Consider the following 13,102-nt stretch of genomic DNA (forward strand, 5'->3'; position numbering starts at 1 on the left):
AATAATAATAAATAAAATTAAAAAAAATAAAAAATAAAAAATAAAAAAAGAATAATGGGGAAGACAGATCCCGATGTTCCTGTCCTGGGGTGGTGGCCATCAGGTAGGTGTAGGGCCTGTCCTGGCCAGCAGAGGTCAGCCTTTTAGGGTGGACAATAGCAGGGCAGGCCTGCCCCAGCACTCCTCAGGGACAGGCAGTGTGCACGCCCCAGCCCCAAGATGAGCCAGAGTCCTGGCCTGGTGGAGCCACTGTGTGTCACAGTGAAAGGACGCATTCACCAAGAGTGCCACCTACATCTCACACGGCCTTATCTCCCCTACCAGTGCCCACACCCTATGACACCACCAGCTCCATGGGCACCTTCACTTCAGAAATCGGGCTCTAAGCCCCTGTGGAGTGGTCAGCTGGGCCAGTGCTCCATCCTCTGGCCATAGTTGACTGGACCGGAGCTGGACATCTGACCCAGTCTGGGCCAATCAACTTCTCTCCTGGGTGACAGAGGCCCGAAATCTCCTTCCCTCTGACTGTGGTGCTGGTGGCAGTCCTCCAGGCCAGGCTGGTGAGAGGACCCCTGAGAGGCAGAACATCTGTGGTGACCTGGAAATGCCCCTCTCAGATCGCTGGCTGAGAGCAGTATAAGCGACCAATGGCTTCAGCCCCTGGCTCGAAAACCTGTCACCAAGGCACGTGTCTGCGGAAGCTGCACTTCCCACAGGCTCCTTCCAGTCAGTGACAGGCCTGCGCTGTGGTCTGCCGGCCCCCCAGCCTCGCCTGGCTCCTTCCCCATTTTCCCTCACACACATGTTCCCTAATAAATCTCCTGCACAGCTACTCCTGACCTAGCATCTGCTGCTCAGAGAAGTTGGGTTAATTCCAGGTCCTCACCCTGCAGGCCAGTCCTCCTGGCCGTGGGACCTCCCTGCGGCCCCTGAAGCTGTGGGACATCCACGGGCTACAGCATCACAGATCCCACCCAACTGGGACAGTGCACCAGTGGGTGCCAGTCCTCGTCATGCCCAGAACATAGTAACCCCTAGCGCCCAAAGTCAGGGAATTCACCCCTCCTGCACAGCAGGCACCACCTCCCCCGTCAGCCACGGACCCATTCCGCTCTCAGACTATCCCAGTTCTGCCAGTCTTCCCACACGCAGAGGCACACACATGGGCCCGGGGTGGTCTGGAAGTCAAAGTGTACAAGACAGTTATACATTCATCTAGGAACTCATCAAGCGCCTACTATGTGTAAGGCACAACAACAGCAGAGTACTCCAGAGGACATGGGGACAGCCGGCAGGCGGCGACTGCGTCTGAGCACTCACACTCAGGACTGTGTGATCCTGAGCATTTACTCAGCCTCTCTGAGCTCTTGTTTCCCCATCTGAAAGTATGTGTGTGAGAATTTCACGTGATAGAGCATGCACTGACAGTAGCGACTTCTACAAATAGCCAGGAATATTACCGTTACGGCTGTAGTTATTACCTCTGTCCTTGAAGGAAAGAGCCAGACAGTGACCTGGGCCTTACCCTTCACTCTGGGCACCCAGAGCCCAGCCTCCCACATGCAGCTCAGCAGCTGGAGCCTGTGTGCCGGGTGGCCATTTGCCTGCTGACACGTAGGACCCAAGGCTCATTTCTTCATCCTCTACTGCCAGACCTCCTCCCATGACAGCAACCCCTACCTGCTGAAGCCAGGGGCACAGAGGTGGCAGAGGGGAGGAGTGGGAATCAGGGACCTGCAGAGGACAGCCTGGATGCCAGTGGGGAGGGCTCAGTGTTTGGAAGGACCCAGATATGAAGCAGACAAGGAACCAGTTCTCAGGGAGGGGACACAAAACAGTACATCCTCAACCCAAGTTACCTAGGTAAACTATAAACCCTCTACATCCCGGCATACAAGTGTGGACAAAGTTGCCAGGAGGTTCAAAGGAAGGAGAGTGCAGACCCACGTGGAAAAATTCAGGAAGTCTTCCTGGAGGAGGAAGCATTTTAGCCAAGTCTTGAAAGGTGCTGTGGGGACTAAAGGAGAGGGTAGGACACTCTGGGAAAAGAGCCAGAATAAGCAGAGGCTAGGATGTGGGAAAGGATGGAGTAGGTCACCTGGAGCGGGATAGGAAAGGAGGAGAGTAAGAAATGAGGCCACAGGGGTTGCCAAGCAGGGGTGAGCTTCTGGAGGGCCAGGAGTTTGATGTTTACTCCGTTCCACCGAGGAGCAACAGGATGAGATTTTGAGCAGAGGAGTGATGCTCTTAGTGTATGAGCAAGAAGATGGCCCAGGGCATTCTGTAATCCTGGGAGCCCCAGGCAGACCCCAGAAAGGTTTTGCCAGCTTTTCCTTTGTTTTAAATGGCCTCCACCTCTCTGCCTGTGTTTTCATTAGGGGATAAGATCCTGCATTCTATGGATCATGAGTCTGTCACATACATCCTGTGTTACCACTCTCAATACACAAGCACGCTCACACACACGTGTGCACACACACAAACACATACACACACACCCCACAGAGGCCAAGCAAGGAGTCTTGCCTGGTCCAAGGTTGCATGGCCAATGTTGGCCACCAGAGGGCACCTCTGCCATCCCAGCAAAGGGAGAGCCTGAGACTGGGCTGAAGAACCCGCCCCACGCAGAAGGGGCCCTAGAGACAGACAAGCCCACCTGCCTCATTGTACATGTGGGTAGACTGAGGCTCAGAGAGAACATGGTCCAGGTGAGGGAGGGACAGAGTGGCCACCTCCACAGTTTGATGTGAGCAGGTGGTTCTTAAACTGCAATTTGAAAGTCAACAGAATTAAGACCGAGGAAGAGGCACCCCCCCCACACACACACAGCAGCACACACATACAAGCATTTACACCACCACTGCCCCAGAAAGGATTTGTTCAGCATCTGTCACGTGCCTGCATATCCACCATCAGAGGGTCACTCTTTTAGATTGAAACACACGTGTCCGACCAATCTCTTTGTAGATGTGTATGCTCCCATAAGGGTTACAGACTGCGTCCGTGGGCCCTGAGGTGGGAGGGTCTGCCCTGGATCCTGGGAATCCACTGGGGAGCCCCGGGAAATCCACTGGGGAGCAGGAGAAATCAGCCACCTTTTCCTGGACTGTGCCCTTGCCTTTCTCCCTTCCTGGAATACCCTTCCCTAACTCCCCTGGTAAAGAAGTCCCACTCATCCTTCAACCTCCTGGACTAACTCTCCCTAGAAACGTTCTGATGTCTCTCTCACCACCCTGTTCTCCACAGTTCTCTGGACCTACCGTTGCCAACCCCCACTCACCCTGATTCAGGTGAGTTCCTGTTTCCATGTCCTCATCAGCCTCTAGGAGGTCCTCAAGGGCAGGAACTGTGAGCTCTTCATGGCTGCACCCTGGCTGGTGCTGAATGTCCCCTCACTGCTCTTTGATGGAAGGGTCCCCTGTAGAGTTGGGGCTGAAATCAGGAGTCCTGTGGTCTAGTACCAGCTCTGCCACCAAGTAGTATGGGTGTAAGTCCCTTCCCTTCTCTAAGGTTTCCCTATTCTTCTTTCTGCCCCATAAGAGAAAGGGTCTAGAAATCTCAGGTATCCCTCCCGTTCATACATTCTGAGTCTGAGGTTTAATTCATAATGGCCTTTCAGAAATGCCAGGTCCCACGAGTAGATAAATTCCCAAGACCTCGGGTGCAGAGCTTCTGCCATTGTGGGACTGACATCTCCCAATCCTTGCACTACCCTCTGTAAACTGCAGGGGGCAGGAGCTCCTCGGTATGTGAAAGAGTTACACAGAAATGTTTGGACTAAGACAGCAATAGGGCTTCTACTGAAAAGCTCTCAAATTCAGACCATAAAGGGTAGAAGTGCTCCAAGAATTTTTAATTTGCATTTTCCTTAGCACTTAGAAAGCCTTTGAGATTCTATTGGTGGACCTTGAGGGGTAACAGGTGGCAGGAAAGGTTTTGGAGAACTTTCAGGAGCCCTCAAACTTCACTTGTCAGAGCCTATGCCTCAGGCTGGCCAGGCCTCAAAGGCCCCAAACCCCATGCTGCCCACGCCCCTAGTTCTCTCTGGACTTCTCGGGCTCCTTCCTCTTGGCAGAAGCACTGGGAACCATGGTCACACTCCCTCTTTAAATAAACGTGGGGTGGCCAGCCCCGTGGCTCACTCGGGAGAGTGCGGCGCTGGTAGCACCGAGGCCACGGGTTTGGATCCTATATAGGGATGGCCGGTGCGCTCACTGGCTGAGCATGGTGCAGACAACACCGTGCCGAGGGTTGTGATCCCCTTACCGCTCAGTAAATAAATAAATAAAGGCAGGGTGAGGCACAACCTAATTATGTACTCTGGATAATAACTTGAAATGGGCCCCTGCTTTCCAGCCTTTGTCCACAAGGCCACTAGGATACAGGAATGGGAGGGGAGAGTGGAGTCTCAGGAGACCTGCCAGCTGCCAGCCCAGGGGTCTGCGTTTCGGGAGGTGTCAGGAGAAGACGTGGAGACAAATGGAGCTGAGACTGGGCTCCACCTCGCAGTGCATGCTAGGTTGCCTCGTGGGACAGCTGGGCCTTGTCTGGGTGGGGAATCACAGGCATCCAGCCATTGAAAGCCCCAAATTCTTCCTCCTCCTCCCCTTCCTCATCTCTTCTTCCTGCCATCAAGCGCGCAGATGTTTTTCAGGAGGGCATGACAGCGCCCAAGCATGTGGGGAGCACGGAGCAGGGAGTCGGGAGGCTCAGACCTGGTTCCTCCTTCCTCATCTCTTCTTCCTGCCATCAAGCGCGCAGATGTTTTTCAGGAGGGCATGACAGCACCCAAGCATGTGGGGAGCACGGAGCAGGGAGTCGGGAGGCTCAGACCTGGTTCCTATCCATGCAGTCAGACAAGTGGCTTCCCTTTTTTGGTCCTCAATTGCCCCATTGGTCAAACAGGGACAAGAATTGCTGCCCCAACAACCACATCAGAATTCCCCAGGCTCTTTCAAGCTTCTGAGCCATTGCAGATGCCATTCCCCCTGCCTGGGCTGCCCTTTCCCCAGGCTGCCAGTGGCCAATTTCTGCTATTCTAACTTTCAGCCAAGAGGTCCCCTAGCACACCTTGCTCTCTCTATCCCTGTTGTGCTTAATTTCAGGCTGGGGGATGGAACAAGCTCTCTGATGCTCCCACAAAACTCCCCTGAGCAGAGAGATTATCACAGTGTCACTTGCAATAGAATAAAATCAGAATTTAAATGTCCACAATTAGGAGATAATAGTAATAATAATAATGACAAATGTCTAACACTTACTGAGTGCTTACCACTCTCACACCATAATCACAGTTAATCTTTATAAGGAACATATGGAGGAGGTACTGTTATTATCCCCATTTTACAGATGAGGAAACTGAGGCACAGAGAGGTTAAGTGGTGGGCTAGGACATGATACATTGATTTTATGGCATATCACGTGATCATTTAAAATTATGACGATGTGCAGAAGTTTAATGCCATGAGAAAATATGTATATTATAATGTTAAAGAAAGTGTATATATATGAATGTGTGTATACATACACATACGTATGCATGTATGTATAAAATGTACTTTAAACAAAGGAAGTTGAATGAAAATACACCAAAATGTCCACAGGGGTTTCCTCTGGGTAATGGGTTAACGAGTGATTTCTATTTTCTTCTTCATACTGCTTTGTATTTTCCACATTTCTACAAGAAGCAGGCATTCTTTTAAATCATGAAAAGAAGCAGGTATCATATATTTTCTGTGAGCAATTTGGGAGCAAGAATTCAGACCCAAGTTAGATCTGAAGAGAGTGTAAAGGATGAAGAAACCTTGATCTTGAAAGTGTTTTCCAAGCTCCAGCCTGACTTGTCTTCCTGAGCTGAGAGGCTGTGTTATCCTCACAAGATCCATCCATCCATCCATTCATTCATTCACTCGCCCTTTCTTTACTCACTCACCTGTCACGTGGGGGGCTACAGAGACCACCAGGCTTGTTTCCGCCCTCTCTGAGCTCAGACTGGGAGATGCTGAGGCCTGAGCAGGTCGGGGCAGGGTGGGGCAGGGCAGCCCATGGGCGGCAGGAGGGGTTCCAGGGGCAGAAAGGACAGCACAGGAAGGTTGGGAGGGGGAGCATCCAGGATCTGTCCGAGGCTTTGACTTGGGCTGTGCAAGTTGGTGGAGCCCCTCAGGGCCACCCTGTTCACAGCTGTGTCCCCAAACGAATGAATAAATAAATGAACAAACAAAGAAATAAGACAAATGACAAACTACGGAAAATACCCACAGCCTGTATCACAGACAAGTCACTGTCTCTAATTTATAAAAGGCTTCTAAAAGTATAGAAGGAACAACAATATCCTAGAAAAATGGACTAAAAATATTAACAGATAATGTACAGAAAAAGAAATGCAAATGGCCCTTAATCCTATGAAAAGATAATCAACGTCACACAAATAAAAGAAATGCATATTAAAGCTACTGGGAGATACCATTTCCCACCTATCAGATTGGCAAAAATCCAAAAGTTTGGCAACCCGTTCTGCTGCAGAGGCTGTGGGGAAACAGGCACTCTCAGCCGTAGCTGATGGGAATGCAAAATGGTGCAACTCCTTTGCAGGAGAATTTGGCAATAGTTGGCAAAATTGCTTGTGTACTCAACGTTTGACTCAGGAATCCCATTGCTGGGAATCTCCCCCAGAGATACACTAGCAAAAATACCAAAAGATATAAGCACAGGCTTTTTATTGCAATTCTATTTGTAATAGCAAAAGACTGGGAACAAGAAAAACATCCATCAGCAGAGGGCCGTGGTCATCAGCACAATGGAGGACTCTGTGGTTGTAAAAGGGAACCAGGAAGATCTCAACAGACTACTGGGGAGAGATCGCTGGGGTGGGATGTACAGAGAATGAAGCAAGGTGGATTGTATGCTAGTGCTTACTTATCTCTGGAGGACTCTGTGGTTGTAAAAGGGAACCAGGAAGATCTCAACAGACTACTGGGGAGAGATCGCTGGGGTGGGATGTACAGAGAATGAAGCAAGGTGGATTGTATGCTAGTGCTTACTTATCTCAGTAAAGGAAGGACAGATATGAATATGCATGCTTACATGTATATTATATATAGCAAGCCAGTGTAAGGACAAAGCATAAATTTTAAAACGAAGAGTTATGGGAGTGGTAGGTGAAAAGGACACAAAACTTAGACCTTTCTGAATATATTTTATTTTGTGTAATAGACTTCAGAACCATCAATAAAATTTAAAATCTTTAAATAAATTCCTGAAAACCTAAAGCAAAATGAAACAAATAAATCCAGGCATTGAATTAGTGACATAACCACTGTTAAAAACATAAACTGAGGCACAATAAAATTTTAAAGAGTTTATTTGAGCAAACGATTCATGAATCGGGGAGCTCCAAACCAAAAGCAAGATCTCCTTGAAGGGAACGCAAGGGGGAGGCTTTTATAGGACAGACACAGAAGTAAAGCAGAAAAAATATTTGATTGGTTACAGTTTTATAGCTGCCTTCTTTGGCCTATACCATTGGAAAGTCCCTAGTTATTTAATTATAAGTTTGTTGGCTCCTTCTGATTGGTTGCGCTTAAGTTCTGTTTTTCTTTAACATAGACATTTACAAGCTACAGCTCAAGTTAAGTTATGCTTATGTTTGCAAATCAAGCAAGGTTAAGGTCACTTATGAGGCCTAACTGGCTTTGTCTGCTCAGGGATTCTTCAGGCCTGGTCTCCATTTTAATTTACTTTAACACCACAAAGAGAGGAACTATTCCAAGTGACTTTTAAACAAAGCAACTTAAAGACATATAAGCCAATCATAACGTGTAAATTTTATTTGCATCCTGACTTAAACAAATAAGTTGTAAAAAAAAAAAAAAAGTTATGGCGTTCATGAGATAATCAGGGAAATGTGAGTACCCACCAGATATTTAATAACATTAAGTGTGATTATGGCACATATTTTAGATGTGATAAGGATATCATGGCTCTTTTTCTTAAAGAATCCTTATCTTTTAGACACAATATTGAATATGAATAAAATGATATGACATCTGGGATTTGCTGTAAAAATAGTTGGTCATTGTGGGAGAGAGCGCGGCTGAGACAAGATCAGCAGCAAGGTGGGGGCTGCTGAAGCAGCGCGACAGGTACGTGCAGGTTCACTGCACTGTTTTTTCTACTTTTGTAGATGTTAGAACATTTCGTGGTAAAACTTTTTTTAAAAATTGGCACCTGGTAAGGATGTGGAACAATCGAAACTCATACATTACTGACGTGAATGCAAAATGGTAAAGTCACTTTGGAAAACAGTTTGGCAGTTTCTTGCAATACACTTAACGTACGACCCAGCAGTCCCACTCTTGGCCATCTACCCTGGAGAAATGGAACTTACATTTGCCCGAAAAGTAATGCTTCCAGGTAAGAATAGGATTCTTCCTGGTGTTTTTTCAAGACATTCAAGTTAAAGTTTAAACTTTAAGGTTATTACTACTTTGAAAATGGCACAACCATTCTGAGTAACAGTTTGGCAGAGTCCTATAAAGTTAAACATACATTTACATGTGACCCAGTCAACCAACCTCTAGGTTACCCCAGAGAAATGAAAATTTATGTTTGCACAAAAACCTACATGTGCATGCTTACAGTGGCATTCTTTATTCTTAATTGCCAAAAAGTAGAAGCAACCCAAATGTTCATCATCTGGTGAACAGATAAATAAATTGTAGTATATCTAGAAAATGCAATACAACTCAGCAATAAAAAGAAACAAACTATGAATATATGCAACGACATGCATGACTCTCAAAAGCACTTAAGTAAAAGAAGCCAGATTCAAAGCTTACATACGTTATGATTCCATATACATGGCATCCTGGAAAAGGCAAAACTATATAGACAGAAAATAGATCAGAGGTTGTCAGAGGCTGGAGGTGGGAGGGTTGACTACAAAGGAGCAGGAAGGAACTTTCTGGGTTGATGGAAATATGATGTATCTTCATTGTGGTAGTGTTTACACATCTGTTATACATTTGTCAAATCTTATATAACTGTATGTTAAAAAGGGATGAATTTTACAATATGTAAATTATACCCCCCCCCCAAAGAAAACCCTGGCATTTAATAAATGATCAACTAAATGTTGAATGCCTCATGAATGAATAAACTAAGAAGAGGAGCAACCCAGAGGGAGGAATAAATGTGGGCAGGATGTTTGAAATGGGGAGTTGGAGGACCTACAGCACCTCAGAGTCAGGGTGACCCATGGGCAGAAGGACATTCAGGGTGAAGACCTGGAGACCACAGGGCCTTTGACATGAGCTGGCCTTTCCTCTCCCCTCCTGACCCTGCCCCCCAAGCCCAGAGCGAATGCCCAGTCCTGGGCTCCTGTTTCCTTGAGCAGCAGTTTTCAACTCAAATGTACACACCCGCAGAAAGACTCAATCTCACTGCTGCCCAAGTTCAAGTTCCTCTGGGCTCTGAGACAGGCCTGTGTGCACAGCCAGAGCGCAATGCTGGCATCCCACCAGGTCTTTCCCACTCTTCTATGCCCTGCCCGAGCCTCAGGAAACACAGGCCTCCCATCCTCTGTTGCAGGTACAGAGCGCCACCCTCTGGCATTGTGGTAACAGAGGCCGGAGGCCACCTCTTCCCCACCTGTCATTGCTCTGAAGGGCCTCATCCCAGCATGGAGGGAAGGGGGGGGGGGGTGGGGAAGAATTGTGGGAGACACAGTCCCTTCCCAGGGAGACCCCTAGTCTAAGATAATGGGGGAACACAGTCCTTGCCCCAAAGAGCTACCAGACTGGTGGAGATCCAGACTTTCAAGCTTGACGACCGCCCCAATTTGTGGAGCCTTTATTATATCCTAGTTTCTTGAAGACAAAACTACAGAAGACAAACATGCTTTAACTACCGCTAAATATGTTGAGCAAGGAGGGACAAGGTGGGTCCAAACTTGTGAGGGCAAGTAAGGAAGGTATTGAGTTAAAAAGAGAAAGAAAACTTTTCAAGCAAAATGACCCAGCAGGGCGATTTAATGCCACTGCAAGGCTGTAGGGGGCGCTGGAAGAACACCAGCGTCAGCAGGCTGTGCAGGGAGCAACGGGGACTGGGGAAAATTTGGGAAGTTTCAAAACACAGTCTCCCCCCAGGGGTGGGGGCACATGTAGCAATTCACCTGTAAAAGCCAGATTGTCTTCAGATTATTGTAGTGGTTATTAGAAAGATCAAGTGTTATCATGTAGGTGAAACAAGATAAAGGAATTACTTGAAAAATTGCTACCCGAAGCCAAGATGATCATCCAGCTTCAGGCCATTAGACATGATACTGTCCTAAGCCACTTCTTGCAGCATAGCTGAAGGAGCACTATATTTTCAATCCTGTCTACACCACTGTGGAGCTGTGTGGCCTTGGGCAGGTTGCTGCACCTCTCTGAACATCAGTTTCCACATCAGTAAAATGGGGATAGCATCTCACTCAGTTGCTGTGAGGATGAAATGAGAGAAACACGTTAGTGTGCCCAGCGCCCACTGAGCCCAACCCACGGGAGGGGCTTGTGAGAAAAAGTGAACCCAACGTGAAGGTGAACTGGCCTCCCAGCGCTGCGTGAGGGGGCTGGCGAGCTCCAGGCTTCAGGAGGCTCTGAGGCGCAGGGTGGCTTGATCTGGACTATGCTGGCAAAATTGGGGCTGCCCAGGGGTGGGCCCCCCAAAACTGGGTAGGCACCTGGGCACCAATGCTGGGGGTTTGGCCTTGGACTCAAACACTGGTGGTGCTGCCTACAAACTGGAGGGACCGAGTCAAGTTTCTTTACTCCTCTGTACCTCCCTTTCCTGGCCTATAAAGTGGGGATGCTATGTCTGCCTCCTGAGATCCATGTGTATGTGTGTGACTGGGTCAGAAGTCAGTGTGTCCCCAGCAGCCTCTCCCGAAGCCCACCTCTGCCCCCCAGCTCCTCCCGTCCCAGGGACTTTGGGGATGTAGAATCTGTTGGGAGTGACAGAAGACAGAAGCTCTACATGATGAAATGTCTTTTTCTCAGGCCCAGAGAGGGGAAGTGGCCTCCCTAAAGTCTCCCAGTAAGGCAGGCAGACTGCTTCCCGGAGATGGTAGCCTTCTGGAGAGCAAAGAACCTTCCCTGTACTTATTAGGGTTTTTGCATCTGAATCTGTGTCCTTGTCCCTTGTCTGTGACTTTTTACAGGCTTTCCTCACATTCACCCGGGGCACCTACATTTCCTGAGATCCCAGGGAGCGGTCATCTCTGAAGGCCTAGACATTAGACAATCCCGTTATCAAGGGACCAGGAAGGGGAGAGGGCTGGGGGCTGCTGTGAGGTTTGGGAAGAAGTCAGGAGCTTCCCACGGAGAGCCCGTGCTAGAACCCAAAGACCACAGTCCAAGGAGCATTACGCAAGGAGAATGACAGACAGGAGGGTGAGAGAGAAGAGACCCAGGCCTCAGAGGACTTGGCCCAGGGGAGGAAAAGACTAGAGAGCTTTAGGAGGGATCATCATGAAGCCAGAAAACTGACTGCACAGCACTGGGATTGCTGGGGTCAGGGGCCCTTCCCTCTTAATGGCTGCTTGGGGGTTTTAGGCAAATTCCTGGTGGCTCCAGCTTCAAAATATATCCAAGCCTTATCTTTTAGTGATATATACTGACATTTTTATGGACAAAATAATATGATGTCTGGGATTTGCTTCAAAACAATCCAGTTGCCTGGAGGGGTAAAAGGTTCATGTGAAACAAAACTGGCCATGAGCTGATGATCATGTGGACGTGATGTGGACATGGGGGTTCCTTGTACTAGTCTCACTGCTTTTGTATATGTTTGCTGTTTTCCATAATAAAAAGCTTGTGTGTCCAGAATCAGCCATTCCCCTCCAGCTCCACACTTGCTGCCCTGGTCCCAGCACCATGGCCTCTGCCTGGATGGCTGCAGGAGGCTCCTCACAGGTGGGCTGCTCCTCCTGGCCCCTCCAGCCCGTCCTCAACACGGCCACCAGAGGGAGCCCGTCACTCTTTCTCACCCCTGTTACCTCCAGCTCCTCTGCAGCCACCCAGTCCTCTCCATCACCCTAGGGCCCTACATGATGCGGGGAGACGGTAGGGAGAGATGCCTCAGACCTCAATCATCCCTCATGATGCTTCACTCATTGCAATACTGCATGGCACATACTTATACAAATATACATATATGAAAGACCAATCCAGCTGGGCATCCTATATTATATCTGGCAACCTTACCACTATCAGACTGTGAGCTCCTACCAAAAGAACCATGTTGTCATCTTAATGTCCTCAGTGCCCAGTACACAAAGGTGCCCCCTCCTAGCAAGCAACTGCAAAAACCAGCCTCTGGGCTGAATCGGCCCCTTGCCTAGTTGCAAGGGTTTCAGGCCCACTTGCTTCAGCGACGAGATGCTCTTTTGTAGTGTACAACCTGCCCAAACATTCATGGCAACCCTGCAGGCCAGAGAAGCAGGTGCTTCCTGAATGAGAGGAGCCAGCCCTCCCAGCTCCCACTTCTCCCCAACAGTGGGCAGGAACTGGCAGGGAGGGACCATGCCAAGTCCTTGGCTGGCAGTCCCCTCTGGGTGCTTTTGGATTTGGGCCCCCTCTGGGATGGGTCTGAATCCTGCAATGCCCCATGGTGGTGGGTAGAGGGGCCCCGTGCCAGGCGCCAGCTGCCCTCGTGGCCTGAGGGTGCCCACTCAAATCATTCCAAGTAAACATTTGACCAGCCTGGCCCCAGCCCCCATCCCATGCCAACACTTGGCCCTTGTTCTTGAATAGGCCCCTCTGTTGTTCCCTCCTTTGTGGCTGACATTTCAGCAGGGCCCTGGAAAGACTGGGGTGACTCCATGCCTCACCCCCCTTTGAGGATCAGGCCTGAGGGAGGTGGTCCTGGCAGTGGAGGGCACTTGGCGGGGGAGTCCCAGCAGACGGGCTGTCGCCGGACCAGGCTAGCCACCCCCCTGAACACCCAGTGTGAGCCACAGGCTGCCAAGCCCACGGGACTGACAACGGTGGAGCCAAGGGGACGCCAGCTGACTCGGCTGCTTTGTTCCAGGCCTGAAGTGGTCTGAGTGACTGTGCCTCCTTCT

The 13,102-nt window shown here is 49.2% G+C and overlaps 1 protein-coding gene across 1 annotated transcript in view; it reads left to right on the forward strand.

The window, feature by feature from the left end:
• LOC103590298 overlaps positions 1-386 on the forward strand; it is a 35,269-nt gene extending 34,883 nt beyond the window's left edge. Inside the window, 1 exon segment of the mRNA XM_008572505.1 lies at positions 325-386. Within this exon segment, the coding sequence (XP_008570727.1) occupies positions 325-386 (62 nt within the window).
• The last annotated feature ends 12,716 nt before the right edge of the window (positions 387-13,102 follow it).

Source organism: Galeopterus variegatus, unplaced genomic scaffold, assembly GCF_000696425.1.
Source record: "Galeopterus variegatus unplaced genomic scaffold, G_variegatus-3.0.2 Scaffold794, whole genome shotgun sequence".
NCBI classification, from domain to species: domain Eukaryota; kingdom Metazoa; phylum Chordata; class Mammalia; order Dermoptera; family Cynocephalidae; genus Galeopterus; species Galeopterus variegatus.